Raw genomic sequence first — 16981 nt, 5'->3', positions numbered from 1 at the left:
ATTTAGGGGAGCAGCTACAATTTGTCTATTCTGACCTGAGTGGTTCATTCAGGATTAGCCTAGAACAGTCCGAAAGAGATGTTCTACCCCCCTGTGAGTGTCTTCTTAACCAGGTCATTACCAGAATTGATATCATCTAGGGCCAGGGGTTTAGCTCAGTGGTGCTCCCGCCTGCCTTGCAAGTGCAAGGACCCAAGCTTGATCCCTGGTATCAAAAACAAAAGTAAAACAAAACAAAGAGAATTTATATCATCTAGTGAAAAGTCAAGAATTCACGAAACATCTCTACATAGCAGGTTATGAACAGTACAGGAAAATGGTGCTTACATCAGGAAAATGATGTTTACATCTGGAGCTCATGCTCCATGGAATTCCTGTTTCTTGGGTGGTCAGAGGCTTGCTGGATTGGGAGGGATTGGTGGGCAGATTGTAGCTTTGGCTTACATCCTTGGGCAGTTCTTTTACTCTGCTGTGGGCAGTGATCAGCTCCTGAAGCACGAGGTGGTAGTAACAGCATTCCCTCTCCATCTGAGGGAAGGGAGTGCTCTTCCCCAGGGGAACATCGTGTTTCCCATGTTGGGTCTTACCTTAGATGGATGCACATAAGAATAGACATCCTCCCCTTCTGAAAATAGGGTGGGTCCGTAGTGCTGTATGTCTTAGGTTGGAGTAACTAAGAATCCATGTATTCATTTAGCATGCGAATCTAAACAAGAGACAAATCTTACCCATTTGTCTTCATTAAATTCCCTCCAAGTAGAAAGATTACTAAAACATGCCTGCTAAGAAGATAGATTTTTTTTTCTCCCTAGGCCTGGGGATTCAACCCAGGGCCTTTTCACTGAGCTACAACCCCAGCCCTTTGTTTTGTACATTATTTTGGGGCAAGACCTTACACAGTTGCCTGTGCTGAGCTCAGATTTCTAATCCTCCTGCCTTAGCCACCCAGTGGGCTGAGATTGTGGGCGCGTGCCAGCGTGTCAGGACTTTTGAGTGTACAACGAAAGCAAAGTCCGGGTTACAAGAGACCGCAGGGCCATCTAACTCAGCCTTCCTTGACCCCGCATCATTAAATCCTTTCATGGCTAATTTAGAGTTGACAGAGAAATCACGGGGTGCCCAGCTACATTCAAATTTCTGGTAAATAACAACTTAGGAAAGTGTGTCCCAAATATGACTTGAGGCATACTTAAAAAGATCAGTGTCTATTTGACCCTCAGATTTAACTAGGAATTCTGTTCTTTTATTTGCTACATCTGACAACTCCACAAATGACAGTTACCTGCTGGTTGTAGAAAGATGTTGCTGCTTTTTGCTTAAGAGCTTGGGTTTGAAAAATAGTTCTGTAATTAACTAGTTTGTGCCTTTGAACAAGTTTTGGAATTTCTTTATGCTTCCTCATAGTAAAATAGGGTTAACCATAGTCATAGCATTGTCATTAGTTGTGTATATTCGTGCCATGTAAACGTGTATGGTTCGATTATTATTATCAGCATTCATTTGAGTCTTGGGTACAGTGTCAGGGACATTTCTTAACCACTGAATGGTTGTACATCTATCTGTGTTAAGTTGAACCTCAAAGAAAGGAGGTCACCAAACTACCATTGATCTCGTCTGACTTTGGCAACCGGAAATACCCCTGCCAGTATCCAGACTTGTGGCCCTTTTTCCATAACTCTTTGGTCTCTTACAGTTATGATTTTGTCTCATCAACATTTTCTCTTAATGCCGTAGACACTCCCAGACCAGAGCTGGGAACCTCTGGAGTGTTCTTTGACCACCCCGTCCTCTCTGCTACCAATTGGTCTTCAACTTGGGGCATCTTTCTGGTCAGTGATGAAGGAATCAAAAAGCGATCAAATCACCTAGCATTTTTCCTTGCCGTGTAAATACATATTTAATTATGTGACCCATCCAACACTCACCCAAGTTCAACAATAACAATGCTGTGTTTCATCCAAATGAAAAAGCTACAGTTGAAATGTACGTGATGATTTCAGAGGTATTCGCATGTGACAAGACCCGTGTCTTAAAAATGGGAAGTAAGGAAACAGCATTGGCCTGTGCAGACATTGCGCTGAGCATTGTGTTATTGAGTGTTCTGCTTCATTCCACAGCGAGGCTGCGAGGTGCGTTCTGTCTCATCTCTGTCATCCCTCAGCCGTGGCTTAGCCACGTGATCTGCCCAAGGTCAGAGCAGGACAGGGCTTGGGGAGCCAGGCACCCTGGACTGCTTTATTGGACACACAGTTCCTAGCATAGTAATGTCCTCTTGGGAAAGAAAACCTCCCTGTTTTATGTATTTTACTATTTAAAACTGCTTATGGATCAGTAACTTGCATTTAACTGTTTATTTGTAAAGTTTTGAAATATTTTGCATTCAGTGATTATAAGAACAACTTGAGCTAGTGGCACCAGATGATAGTCCCAGCCCTTGGGAGGCTGAGGCTGGAGAATCCCTTGAGCCCAGGAGTGCAAGCCTGGCCCAGCCTTAACCAAGACCCTATCTCAAAAATTCCAAATGAACAAAGGAACCCTTCTGAATATGTGTGTGTTTGTTTTCATTGGCATTGTCATAGTTGGGTTTTGTTTCCCCTTTGGGAGAGGAAGTGGGTATTTTTATTTTTTTTGAGACGGATTTTACTATATAGTCCAGGCTGACCTTGAACTTAACCATCCTCCTGCCTCAGCCTCCCAAGTAGCTGAGGTTATAGGTGTGTAGCATCGTGCCTAAGGAAATATTTTTATGTCACAAAATTTCATTTATTTGGGCACATAAAAATGTGTTTTGTACAACTGTTAAGGCCCAACGTAAATAAACCCTGTGTTGAGAAGCCTTCCTGGTTTTCCCAAGCAGTGATAACCTCTTCTTCCCCTAAACCTGACCTATTTGGGTTTGTAATTGTCCTCTGAGTAGTGTTTTGCTGGTATCATTCAATTCCTTTAAGCTTCTGAAAACCAAGACTGTTCAGTGCATGTGGCACTGCTCTATTTATTCAATACGTAAATAAATATGTCCTTGGTCTACTTAAGAGATACAGTTCCCAGGAAAAAATATGTGTGGGGGATGGGGAAGGATAGCTGTTTTTTGCAATCCTTGGCCATTTCTGTTCTGTTTTGTTTTTTTTCTGGGCTCTCCATGTCACTGGTCTGGAAAGGAAATGTCTTAATTAATTTAAAATAATGATTTCTTTTTGTAGCACCTTGGCAATGAAATTTATTGCTCTTCCTGAGGAAGAAGAACAAAGCCCAAGCTAGTTGGATAATTGCCTTTGTCTCCCTTTGTATTCATTTAGAAAACAAATACACAAGCTTTTCATTTGGACAGTCACTGTGCATTCTTGTTAACATCTGGTTACTTAATTTGAAAAATGTGTCTCTGTGAAGATTAATGGTGGACCTTAACTGGCTTTAAATTCAGACATATATAGGGTCCGTATTAATCTCAGTCAACCCTTTCAAGCAGATGCCGTATTTTGGGGAAAAGGAAATTGAAATGTACCAAGGAGCGGTAAGTTACAGACCCTATAAATAACCGTTACGTTTAGGGCTCTTAGGGTGTATAAACAGTTTTTCTTGAAGCTGACAATACATTTGCATTTTCTTGTGAATTATTTAAAGAGGGGAGCTCCAGTAAAGGACGTTGTTTGGTTTTAATGGCGCGCTCTTCTTGAGAGTGTAGATAAAGAAGCATCCGATCAAGCCTTATTTATATACAAAATTAGTGACATGAGACTTAGGGGTCCCCACAGTTTGGGGATGATCTTCCTGTTTCCATGTGCCCCAACATTCTGAGGAATAAAAAGCAGTAATGGATAAAACAGCAGACACCATAGTGCAATGGAATGAGATCTTTTGGAATGAGTAGTAAGCTGTAGCTCCGACTTGATAATGAAAAACGAATCTTTCGTCACTTTGTTAATGTGACCCTGTTCCCTGTTCAAATCCAGCTCTAGAGCCCCTCAAGCAGTGGGACAAAAATGGAAGCTTAATCCTTATTTACACTATGGTTCATCCCTGCAGCTTCTCCCTTTTCCTTTCCCTTCCTGCTCTGTTGTGCAGCTGAAGGGCGCTCTCATTAATCCTGACCCAGAAGGCACACAGGAGCGAGCCCCCCACATTCACAGTTGGAGTGGAAGGCAGCTCCCCCAAGCTGGAGCCCGCCCGCTGCTGCCAGATGGTCGGTGTGGGGCGCTGGGGCTGGAGGAGCTGCCAGGCGAGAGACCTTCGATAATGCTGCCTTTCTGGGAGCCCAGCACAAGGGAGACACTGTCAGCGACCAGGCCCTGCTCTGGGCTCTGTCGGTGGACCTGGGTGGCAGGCGCGGAGCTGGCTCGGCAGTGTCCTTCCAGGCCTCTGGAAAGGGTTGCTGCCAGGGCCCTGTTAACTCATTCATCTTCCCAGTCATTCTCGACAGAGAGTTGTAGAAAATCTGAAAATATATTTATTTTTATTGCTAAGAAATAGCAGTGTTGTACTTTTAGTATTTATCACTGTCTCCTGTGTGCTGTTATTTACAGTGTTTGTTTGCAGCACAAGCAGTCCGGTTGCTGGCTGTATCTTGCTCTCTGTCTGCCCCCTCTCACAAATGAGGAAACTTGAGGCTCGGGAGAAGTACTGGGGTGTGCAGAGCAGTCAGGTCTTAATGGCACACGGGGTTTGGGAGGGAAGAGTCGGGCAGAGGAGATGCCCCACTCCCTGATTTCACAGGTCTGTAGCTCAGAAGCTCTGGGAGACTGAGGGTGGGAAGCAAATTTGAAAAGTACAGGGCACCATGCAGAGTCTGACGCAGCTGTGATGAAGCAGTTTTCAAACTTTTCTAACAATCATTTCCTCTGTTACCTGTAAGGCTCACTGCATCTCTTTCCATTTTTCATCCTCTTGTTTTTTCAAAATCCTCTAGTGAGCTGTTTTCAAAGAGGCATTCAAAGTAATCCCGCTGTAGCGGCCTGGGCTAGGAGAAGCCCACTTTAGACCCCGTCCTGAGGTCCTAGCCAGGCCCCCACACCCCCGGAAGGCAGGTTGAACACCTTACTCGGGTGGCCAGTCCTAGAATGGCCTCTCTTCCTGGCCTCTCAATCCCCTCCAGGTCCCTGCGACTCCCGCCCTGAGCTCATATCTTGGTGCTAAGAAGCAATTTCTCAGCCAGCTGCCTTTTTCTGCCACATAATGGGACTCAAGGATAGACGAAGGAAGTCACACTTTCCTTCCCATGTTACTTCTTTGCTTTTTGAAGTGCCTTTCCCTGCCCTCCTCTCGGTTACTTGTGAGATCTGTGGCCTGGGTATCACTGCCCCTGCTTTAGGGATGAGAAAGACAGGATCTGGATGTCTTCTCACCCTGTACCTGCTGTCCTTTCTACTCTTAGGCGCACTAACCTTAAATTGAAGAAGTTGTCTTTTTCCAGCTATTGAAACCATATGAAATGTTTTTCTTTTTAGCAATCCTTGAGGGAGTGTCAAAAATGGACTCCAACAAACTGAATAAAACAGGGCTGACATCAAGGTGAGGGAGTGAATTTACTAGGTGTGGAGAACAGTTTGGTTTTGTAACTATGCATAGATAAGCAATCTCAGGCCACTGTCACAAACCCAGGGCACTCACTGCCTTTATGCAGTAGGATTTTCTGTTTAATAAAGATGCCACAAGCTGGCCAAACCAGTTCATCCCTTGAAAAAACCACACCTGCTACCCTCTTCTTTTGGAAAATTTTAAGTTTTTTCCTCCATAGATAGACTCACTTAGTTCCTTCTGAGACCCCAGAATCTGCAACTGGCATCTTAGAAAAGATTACATAGGAACTTGGAATTGTGGTCCAAGCCAGACCCAGGTGATTGTAGTTGTCTTCAGTCTGTTGCCAGGTGACCTCAGAAGCATTCAGGGGTGGAATGTGGCCGCGGAGGCGTGCTTGGGTGGAAGGGTGTGGTGTTGGAATTTCTGAGACACAGGTCATGTCTGAGGCTGAATCACACACATGCGCCCAAGCAAGAGATCTGCAGAGTTCCATCCTAACTTTCTTAGGGTATAACTTCATCACCTGGGGAATTTTGCAGTCCAAGTCATGCAACCTTTATGATGTAATCGTAGACATTGCAACTCTAAAGTAGTGGATTCATTTCCAAGGCCAAGAGAAGAAACTCAGTGTGTTGATCTATTTAATCATGGCTTTTGTTCATTTGTTTCTTGACTTTCCTAGGCACAGTATGAAAACCCACCACATATCTATGCCCTCGCGGACAGCATGTACAGGAACATGATCATCGACAGGGAGAACCAGTGTGTCATCATCAGGTATGAGAAAGAGCCCTGTCCTTGCATGTGGAGGACGTCAGGCCCGCTGTCCCCAGAGGGACCAGTTTTGCAACAGCTGCTGACGTCAGAGGCTGGTTAATGTGTCTGAGTAACAATCATGCTGGCTGCTGTCTGGATTTACTTTATAGCTATGCCATCTAATGCCAGATCATAAAAGCTTTCTGTTTCCATGGGGTGCCTGTTTATGTACCTCTTGCTTAAGGCATTGAAGCTTTAGGGCATATGGTGCCAGCCAGACCTTTCTGATCATAGGGTAAAATATGCCATCGTGGCCCTGGATAGCAGTTGTAAAACATCTCTTTCATGTGACTGGTCGGGGCTTCCCTGGGTATAGGGACCCTGTGTTCCAGACATGTAATAATTGTGTCACTCTGTCGTCAACTGAAATTCTTTCCTCTGGGTCTTACTTCTTTTTTCTTTAATAATTTAGTACTTGGAGTTTAAACTTTCTGGATATACTTTGGTCATTGACTTTGAAGTTTTGAGGCCAATACCAGGAGATGCCAGAATAAGGTGGCTGGCTGTATTTTGTCCATTTAACCTGACCCATTCTGAGTGTTGGCTGGGTCTAAGTGCTTTTTGATTTATTTACAGTTACGAACATTCACATACAGGTAGACATTAGAGAGTGTAAGCTTGAGTATTCCTATCACTTGGAATTTGACACCATTTTGTCCCTCATGTCCTGCGTTTTTTTTGTTTTGTTTTGTTTTTTTGAGACAGGATCTCACTATGTAGTTGAGACTGACCTGGAACTCACTATGTATCTCAGGCTGGTCTCGAACTCGAACTCACAGTGATCTTCCTGCCTCAGCCTCCCAAGTGCTGGGATTGCAGGCATGCGCCACCACGCCTGGCTGTCCTGCATTTTTGAATCCATCATTTTTAGTTTTTTTTTGTTTTGTTTTGTTTTTAATCTTAAGCCTTTTAAAAAAGCCTTTGATTATGGATAATCAAACATATGCAAAATTGGAATAGCACAGTATGGTTTCTCTATATCTATCATTGATTAGCAACCTGTGGTCAGTTCTGTTTTTAGTCCTCTTCTCTTGCCTACTTGCTTATTTGAAGCAAATCCTAGACAGCAAATCCCTTTATCAGTTACCAGTGTGCTCCTCTAAAAGATATTTCTTATCACGACAGGAAAATGAGTAACTCCTGGGGCAGGGGTTGAGCTCAGTGGTACAGGTATGGTTAATATGTGTAAGACCCTAGGTTTGATGCTCAATGCCACCACTAAAAAAAGAATTCTTTTACCATCTAATAGTATTAGTGTTGCGATTTCATGACAGCCGTATAAATTCTTTCTCATAGCTTTTTAAAAAATATTTTTGGCTCTAAACAAGCTCACAATTGCACCTGGTTGCTCTCTGTCTCTTAAATTGTTCAATCATTAACTGTTATCCTTTGTTGTCATTGTTTTCTTGACATTAAGTTGGTAAAGAAAATGATCCTCCAGGCTCTTCTGAAATCTGGCACTGGCTGATTGTGCCTGTTGGTGATGCGTAAATATCCCACGGTTGTCTGTACTTTTCTGTTAATCATTAGTTAGGTCTAAAAGCTTGATCAGGTTCGGATAAAGTTTTGGGCAGAAATGCTCCATCATTAATGCTGTGAATTTAGCTCCCACTGGTCTTTCTGTGATGTTGAGATTGTCAGTGAGCCCAACCATTATAATTCCCATTTCACTGTCCTTCCTCAAGTAGTAATTGACAAAATAGTTGTTTTCAGTTGGTACACACCTGTAATCCCTGCATTCAGGAGGCTGAGGCAGGACAAGGCTGGCCAGGAGTGTGAGGCCAGCCTGGGGCTACATAGTGAAGTCAGGGCCAGCCTGAACTGCATAGTGAGACCCTGTCTCAAAAAAAAAAAAAAAAAAAAAAAAAAAAAAAAAAAGGGAGAAAAAACAGTTGTTTTCTAATTTTATTTCTTCTGTGTGTGTTAGTTGGAGTTACTTTATTTCACCACCATACAATTTTATAGAAAAATTAGATAAAAAGCTGGAATCATTGTCTTGCCACTTTCAAAGCAGTGAGTTTTTGTCCTAGGAGGCCTCCCAAGGTAAGACGTTTTATTTTCAGTAGCATTTCAAAGTAGTGAATTTAGAATATTTTAACTCTTTATATAGCAATTATTCTTTTAGAGGATCAAATGATCTTATCTTTGCCTGGGAGAGGCCTTTGTCTGGGTACTGATCCTTCTCACAGGTCCTAGCAGCCTCTGATGATGTTCCAAGCTGGAGCTGAGCTGGAGCTCAGTGGTGGGGCCCTTGCCAAGCATGTGTGAGGCCCTGGGGCTCCATTCCCAGCACCCTGAAAAACAGTTTTAAAACAAAATTCCAAGTTCATCTTGTACATTTCCTGCCTGAGAGCTGGAATCAACTGTTTCTCCAGGGGTCCTGACTCCTCATAGGACGCGGTACCTAGTAGCACTAGTTGGAACACCGAGAGTGCTGTCTGCCTTATGTTGTCAGTGCTTTTAGGTCTTTTCAGAGGACAGAACTAGAGAGTGTGAAGTCTTTCTGAGAACAGTGAAACATATTTGTACCACTATTTCCAGTTTGTTCTTAAGATTTTAGAAAACTGTGTTTTTGCAGCACTGGGGATTGAACCCTTGGCCTTCCTACTGCACTACAGCCTTTATCTGTTTGTTTGTTTGTTTGTTTATATTGTACCAGGGATCGAACTCAGGACCTTGTGCTTGTGAGGCAGGTGGCGCGGTGCCACTGAGCTACATCCCTGGCTCTGCTTATTTATTTATTTATTTTTAATTTTGAGACCAGGTCTCACTAAGTCACTGAGTTGCCCAGCCTGGGCTTGAATTTGCAATACACCTGCCTCAGCTTCCCAGAGTGCTGGATTTACGAGCATGAGCCACCATGCCCAGCTAAAGTTGTAGGGTTTTAAAACTTCTTTGATTTTTATATTTGTATTTCATTTCTCTCAGCTGAAAATCCTGGTGCCTAATGACATTAACACCATTATTTGCGTTATACTATATGTGATATGTTATATACATCATATAACATGTAAAAACATGTATATAACATGAGATTAAACAAGTAATTTGTTAACGCTTTAAAATAACAATGTCAGCATTATTTGTAGCAGTACTGAATTCGGTTTTAAACCTTTGTTGTTCTTTTTTGTCTAAAAACCCAATACAGTGTCACAGTAATGACACAAAGGATTATTTTCAGTGACTTTTGGCCATAAATCCAGTGAGTGGTACTTTGGCCCAAGAATTTAATTCTTTCTGCTATTCTGGTTGCAAAACAAATTGGGCAAGAACCAAATCAAAGAGTTAGGGTCATAATCGAGGCACAGTTGCACTTTGGTTCATGAACACTTTTATTTGCAAACAATTTGGTTGACAAACAGAAGCATTTGGCAAAATTTTGTTTTTGTTTGCAAACTCTGCATCATTGACAAACACAACTGAGTATCTTTCCCATATGAACACCAGTCTGGCCATCTTTTCCAAAATTGTGGAGCAAATTAAGTTCATGAACAAGGCACCACTGTATTTATGGTTAAAATGTTGGGTTTTATTTTATTTTATTTGGGGTTTTGTTTGTTTGTTTGTTTTGTTTTGTTTTGTTTTTTGGTACCGGGGATCGAACTCAGGAATCTTATGCTTGCGAGGCAGGCAGCGGAACCACTGAGCTAAATCCCCAGCCCCGAGTTTTAAAAGTCATTGAAAATAATCCTTTCCTATGTCTTTGATGTGTTAACCTGACTAGAGTTAACTTCCTTATTCCACTTTTGATTGTAGCCATTTCAAATGTTTAAATTTCATTTAATTTTCTAATTTTGTAAAACATTTACATGGCTCCAAAATGAAAACCATAAAGCAGGAACCACGGCTTGTTTCAAGGTAAATACAGATCACAGGTATGGCAAGGTTAAAGTAGAATGTGGGACATTTTACCCTTAGATTTTACTAGGTTAATCTCTGAAAAAGAATAAAAGCATTTTCTCCTTAGGCCAGGGCCACTGTCACAACTGGAGAATTAATAATAGTTCTTCAGTATCATCTGAAACCTAGCAATCTTTGTTCATATTTCTCTGGTTGTTTCAAACTTGTTCTTTCCTGCTGCTTTATGCAAATCAAGGAAGGGCGGATGCATTTGGTTATGAATCATAAATTTATTTTTATCCTGCCACTGTTCCCATCCTACAACCATATTTTACCCCGTGACATTGTGTTGTGGCTGCTGTTGCTGGGTGTTGAACAAAGTCCTCCTGCATACCAGGCGTGTGTTTTTTTCTTCACCCCTAGAACTGGGAATCAGACCCCAGGATGCTCTACCACTGAACTACATCCCCAGCCATTTTTGGTTTGGTTTGGTTGGTTCTTTTGAGACAGGGACAGGGTCTCACTTTATAGTTCAGGCTGGCCCTGAACTCATTATGTAGCTCAGGCTGGCCTCGAACTCGTGGCGATCCTCCTGTCTCTGCCTCCCAAGTGCTTGAATTACAGGTGTGAGCCACTTTTGTTTGAGACAAGGTCTTACTAAGTTGCCCCAGTGGGACTCAAATTTGGCAGTCCTTCTGCCTCAGCCTCTCCTAGTGTTGGGAGTCCAGGCATGTGCCACTGTGCAGACTTTCTGAAGAGACCAAGTCTGTTTTCCTGTAGATGTCATCTAGATTTATGTGATTGTTTCCTCTGGTCCTGTTTTTACTCCTTCAACTGATTCTTCTGTAAATCAGAAGCTAGATCTAAACTTTAGATTAGACAGAGATTGAGCCCCCTAAGGGGACCTCCTTGGGCAATGATGACTTCCTTGCTTAACCAGAAGTGCTTTGATGTGACGTCAGGCTGAAGTCACCTATTGCTACAGAGGCCTGGAGGTGTTTTCTTACCTGAATTTGAATGGGAGAGAGCTGGATGAGTTTGCTGGCAGAGCCCCCGCCTCTCCTTCCTCTGTGGTGACTACCACACACTCAGAAGGCTGTCACTTCCAGCTGCCTCCTTTCCAGCTCTTCAATGGCAGGGACATCAAGGACTTGTGAGGGCACCTTAATTTAGGAGCTGTAGACCAGGGAACTGCCTCAGGGCACAGGCCCTCCAGGACCAGCCGCCTGCGTTCCCCTCTGTAATTCACTGAAAAGCACCTACAGCATTCGGGGAAGCCTTCCACTGATGAACACGTCAGTTCGTTACATCAGCAGCATACAAACCAGAACCCGAGAAAAACATGTAGGACGATGTCTGAGGGTCCAGTTGCAGAGTCTCCGGCCAGCCCTCCTCACAGGGTCATAGACGGTTTTACCCACTCCTGAGCATAGCGCGTGACAGTGCTCTTGTCACCCACCAGGGAAGTTCACTTAGGTCTCTGGGCTTATTTCCTAGGCTCGATCGTACACTGCCTGTGCGACTGACCTTTGATTCTGGCTCTTCCCAAAGATCCAGGGATACTTTTAGTCAGCACTCCCTCTGGAGATGAGAGTTTATCTGGTGCACACCAAGTCTCTACACTAAGTTGCATTGTTAACATTGGTGGCCTGAGTTCCCAGGCAATCAAAGCAGGCAGGACACTATAGGGCCTAGAGATCGGAGTTACTCTCCTGGTTTCAATCTCTAGTGCACAGGAGCTGGGTTCTTTGCTTTGGAAAACTAACGTTGCAGTCCCAGCATGCCAGGTGGGGCTCTCACCGCTTCTGGCCTGGGCAAACTCCCTGGGCCTGGGTTTCTTACCCTGTGAGTAAACTCATTGAGCAGATGGCTTCTGAGGTTTCAGGCTTTGGAATTCTTGCTTCCAAATCATGCTAGAGGGACAGGAAGGCAAAGGAGTTCCTGGATAGAGAGGCCCAGGTGTGCAGCCACTGACTCTGGAGGAGTGGAGGCTTGGGCCTCCTGAGATGTATATGTGAACAGACAGCAGGGATCATTCTGGTGCAGGCTGGAAGAGAAGCCTGTTCATTGTGCTGAAGGATTCTGCCAGGTTGGAAAGACTCGGAATTTTTAGTAGCATTTATTTCGGAAATAATAAATAATGACCTAATTGCCACGGTGTCCTGCAGACCAGCATTTCCTGGTGTGATTTCATCTATGTGATTCTTTAGCTGGGACATCACAGCCCATCAACGCCTGTGACCAGGGTTCCCCCAGTCTGACTCGTGTTTCCGAGCAGTGAATACGGTAACAGGAAGGCCTGGAACTGACCATTTCTGGCTGGAAATCAGTGTAGCAAACTGAATTTAACAAGAAAGAACTGAAAGGGTTTGCTCAGCCACAGGCCTCCTTCGAAGCCCAGGTCTTTGAGCTTGCACATCTACAAACTTTATTCGTCACCGCAGCAAGGACTCCGCAGCCTCAGGACTCTCGGCAACCAAACATACAAACGAGTGTGAACTAGACCAGAGTTTGTTACGCTGTAGGGAGAATTCCACCAGTGCACAGCCATGTTCTGGAACTCCAGCCCTGGGAGGAGCCAAATTGTCTCTAGGAGTTGATGGAGGGTTGAATTCAGAATGAAGAGGTGATGGTGTTAGTTGATATCTTCAGATCGTAGCACTCAGCTCTGCCTAGAGATGACGGCTGCCTCTGTCTTCCTGAGTAGCCTTTTCACTCAGAAGAAACCACCTCGGCTCTCCTCTCTCCCTGTCCCGTCTTCATGGAGGTCGGCCCTGTTCATTCACCTGCACTTTTCCTCCCAGCTACTTCACCCCTTAGGTTAACTCCTCATTGGGACTAAGTACCCAGGATTGGCCCTGGGTGTTTCTCAAGTCTTAACCCTAGTCCCTGGGTTCTGCAAATGCTAATCTCACTCACCGTGCCTTGCATTCATTAGTTTACCTTGCCTAGGGATCAGTTAAATCTCCTGAACCAGTTTCTGAAATCCTTGTTAGCTCAGTGGCTATACAGATCCCTAGACCACACCTCCAGAGATTCTATTTCAGCTAATTTATGGGTGGCCTGGAGTGTGAATACCTTTTTCCAACTCCCCAAGTTATTATAGCTGAGATTCTGGGTTCTTGAAATGTTGGTTCAGGGTCACCTGTGTTCAGCATTCTGGGCATTGGCATCTTTGTAGCTCCAGGTTTCATCCAGAAAAGGAAGCCTTAAGAGGATTTCACAATTCCAAAATGAGTAAATGGCACATCCTGTTGGCGTGTCCAAACTTTCAGCTGGCCTGGGCTGTACCAAGTGAAACAATGGCCTCGAGCTACGTAAAAAATGTATAGTTAATGTATCTAACAGAACTTCATTTATTCTTTATATTTGTTATAACTTTTTTTTAAAAGGCCACAGTTGAATAGGGTGCTTGAATTTAGCCCTGTGTGGCTTCAAACTTGGTACACTTTCTCTATACTCTTCTGGTAGGGGCCGCCTCTCTGCGTCTCAAATCTCCCATGCTTTGGCGGAGATGTTAAGAGCTGTTGCCTATCCTGAGACAGCGGGCACCAGGTGAGGTTAATTATCCCACACCTGAGCTCCTAGGCTAAAAGCCCCCCACCACCACCATTGGACCTGAAGCTGTCTACGTACCAGGAGGCTGGTGACCGTGATGCCAGTAGGAGGGCAAACATTTGACACAACAGACCAGCATAACCAAAGCCCCGACCTGACTGATCTCAGGGCCTCACTGCGAAGTGAAGAGATGTTTCTATACTCAGAGGCCACACCTGGATCATTCTTCTTTTTTTTTCCATTGAGTTTACTGGTACTTTTTAGGTACACAGTACAGTCACATTCATCATTGGGATCTTGTACCTTTACGTGACGTATCTGGGTTCTTATTTTGTCCCTGCCCTCCATTGACCCCCTCCACCCTTCCCTGTTTACAAAGACTTTGTTTCCATTTTTTTTCCTTTTCTGATATTGTTTCTTTTCCCTTCTTTCCTTTCCCCTACCCTTCCCACTTCCCCTACTCCTTGAGCCCTTTTCTTCCTATTTCACATTATCAATTATACCATTTGAACCTTATTTGCACTTTGAGTTTTTCACACCAGTGCACATCTGGGTCATTCTGTATCTCGCTTTGAATGAAGAGCTGGGGACCCGTGGATAAACCTGTCTATCTTGGCTGCCTGTTGAAGATGTCTGAGCAGGATCGCTAAAGTGCTCACCAAGACAAGAAGAAAGGGCATAGGGTCGTGGGGGCCGTGCAGACAGCTAGCATCTTGACGAGGCCTGGGATGAAAAGCTAGCCTGTGTGAGATGCGACCCACTCAGGAAGGAAGGCAGGCGCGGGCAGGCGGACAGTGCCTGCAGAGACCCGATGGCCCTAGGGACGTGAACATCGTTAAAAATCATGAGCCCCAAAGGACTCGCAGGTACTTGTGAACCCTGTCATCGAGAAGCCTGGGTCTGCTTAGCTCAGTCATCTTCTGTCCTCCAAAATCCAGAATTTATATTGTGTACTGGAGCCACACAGGTGCTATTTCAGGATGTCAGAGACAGCTACACAAATCTGTTTCATAAAATAGTCACGGTGTTACCAAAAGGGGAGGAGAGCCTCGGTGTTTTGTGTGTTCTGTACCTGCCTTGCCTCCCCAGGCCCGACCTTGGCAAATGTCAAAGGTGTCTCTGAAGCCTTAGCCAGGTGACCTCCATGGTGACACACTGGGCTTGGACTGCATTTATGTGGCAGTTTTATTGCTGCCATCACATGTGAATCCCTAGCACGTTGGATCTGTGTTGGCTCTTTGCCACCTTAGCCTAAAATCTGTGAAGTCAATTTGGAAGCACTGCATTTGGTGCAGTTTTTAAGTTTTGTTTTCTTTTGTTTGAAATACCCTGCAGCAGTTATTTTCTAGACAGTAGGGCATTCTGCTCTGAAGTACCCAGCAACAGTTTGTGAAGTCTTTGTACATTGTATCCCACCTAGGAGTTGAGTAATTTTTAAAGAATAAAGACGCAAGCGCTCTCTTGAAGGTACATCAATAGGGCTTGCTGACTGATAGAATTTCAGTACAGAAAAAGGAGATAGCTGGCCCTGGTGGATCTAAGTTTTGTGTAACCCCTCTGCTTCACAGGACCTTTGAGAGTTGGAATCCCGGGTATTTGCTGTAGTAAAGAGTGGAGAACAGTTCCTCTGATATTTGACTTGTGTCCTCCTACCTTTATCCTCTGTACCTACCTTCCAACATCTTTCGGATTCTCAGGCTGTCTTCCTGCCTTTGATGTATTTCAGAGACCTTTTTGTTATTAGCATAGGCCCTTCTCCAGGCTCTCCTGCGTTTCTCTTGGCCCACCCATATTCCTTGTTTGTCTCAGCAGCAGTTAGCTGGGAGGCCTGCTTGCTGTCCCCTGGCTGGCTTGGGAGGTCCGCCAGCTCCTACCTCCAGCTAAGAGACTGCACAGGCACCTCTGCCTCTGGACTTGAGGACCAAGGCCCTGGATCTCAGCTCTTTTCTAAGTTTTCTGCCAATCTTATGATTTATACAATTGCCCATTGCTTTAGCATTCAGGCAAGGAGGATTATTTGGAAGGGTTAACGGCCGAATGCATTGTCCACAGTCATACGAACAACCTTTCTTGAGGATTGTTGGCCCTCGATACCAGTGAGTTCAGCCCCTTGGATTCAATCAACTATGGATCAAAAGTATTTGAAAAAAATTTACATCTGTATAAATACATATATTTTTTTCTTGTCCTTATTTCCCAGATGATATGATATGGTGATTATTTATACAGCATTTATACTGTATTAGATGATATAAGTAATCTAGTTTTTGCTAAGTTATATAAAAGGGGCCGGGGATTTAGCTCAGTGGTGCTGCCGCCTGCCTTGCAAGCACAAGGACCCAAGTTAGATCCCCGGTACCAAAAAAAAAAAAAAGTTATATAAAAGGATATGCACAGGACACTTGCAAATACTATGCTGTTTCATGTGGCTTTGGTACGAACAGGGAATTTGTCCCCTACAGCTGCCAAGTGGTGACTTATTTGCGTTGGGTCCTTTATCCCATTTTAAATCCTCATCACAAGGTTCCTGGCTAATTGATTGGGGTCATCACCCTGGCACATGAGCTATTGTCCTCCCTTTTCAGACAAGAGACTGAGTCCAAAAGAACTAATGAAACCAGGGCTAGGAATGTAGCTCAGTGGACGCTGCACCTGCCTTGCAAGTATAAGATATTGAGTTCGATCCCCGGTACCAGGGTCGGGGGGGCCTGGTGAATGTTCTATGTTTGCAATTTGGCAAAGCTACCCACATAGCCAGGGCTGCCTGCCTCTAATATTATATACCGTTTGCGATATCCTCTTCTGTTTTGAGCCACTGGATGCTAAGTTGGCTGGTAAATGATCGGTGAGCACCCAGTCTTAGGGCCAGTGGAAAGATCTCTGGGGTGAGTCAGAGAGTGGATGTTTGCTTCTGTTTAAAGTGTGTGACTTCCTCAAGCCTCGGTCACTTTGCCTGCAAAATAGGAGCTAATACCTTATAAAAAAAGGAAAGTTAATAAAAACACATATACGTGAAAGTGATTTATTTCTAAACTGTTGAAGAGTGATATAAAATATCTACTAGTGGCATTCAAAAGAACTTTGTAGAGGTAGTGAGTAGTGGAGCTGAAACTAAACTGGGTTACCACACTGAACATGGGGCCTTTCCTGTTGAGTGCTGCTGTGGGGCCGTTTTCCGGGAAGACTGGAAAGGAATCTTGTCTGTTGAACAACCCTTATTAGCTGGGTATTTGTCTAGGGTTGGGAAGAAATA

General features: G+C 44.2%; 1 protein-coding gene across 3 annotated transcripts in view; it reads left to right on the top strand.

The window, feature by feature from the left end:
• The window catches only part of Myo1e (myosin IE), a 196498-nt gene that overhangs the window by 102351 nt on the left and 77166 nt on the right, over positions 1–16981 (top strand). For all 3 annotated transcript variants that reach the window (XM_019210159.2, XM_010641248.1, XM_010641247.1), the window contains 2 exons: positions 3422–3511; positions 6197–6291. In XM_019210159.2, the coding sequence (XP_019065704.1) occupies positions 3422–3511; positions 6197–6291 (185 nt within the window). The remainder of the gene's footprint in view (positions 1–3421; positions 3512–6196; positions 6292–16981) is intronic.

Source organism: Fukomys damarensis, unplaced genomic scaffold, assembly GCF_012274545.1.
Source record: "Fukomys damarensis isolate Sample0158 unplaced genomic scaffold, DMR_v1.0_HiC HiC_scaffold_25, whole genome shotgun sequence".
Classification (NCBI taxonomy): domain Eukaryota; kingdom Metazoa; phylum Chordata; class Mammalia; order Rodentia; family Bathyergidae; genus Fukomys; species Fukomys damarensis.
This window is presented reverse-complemented; position numbering and strand designations above follow the sequence as displayed.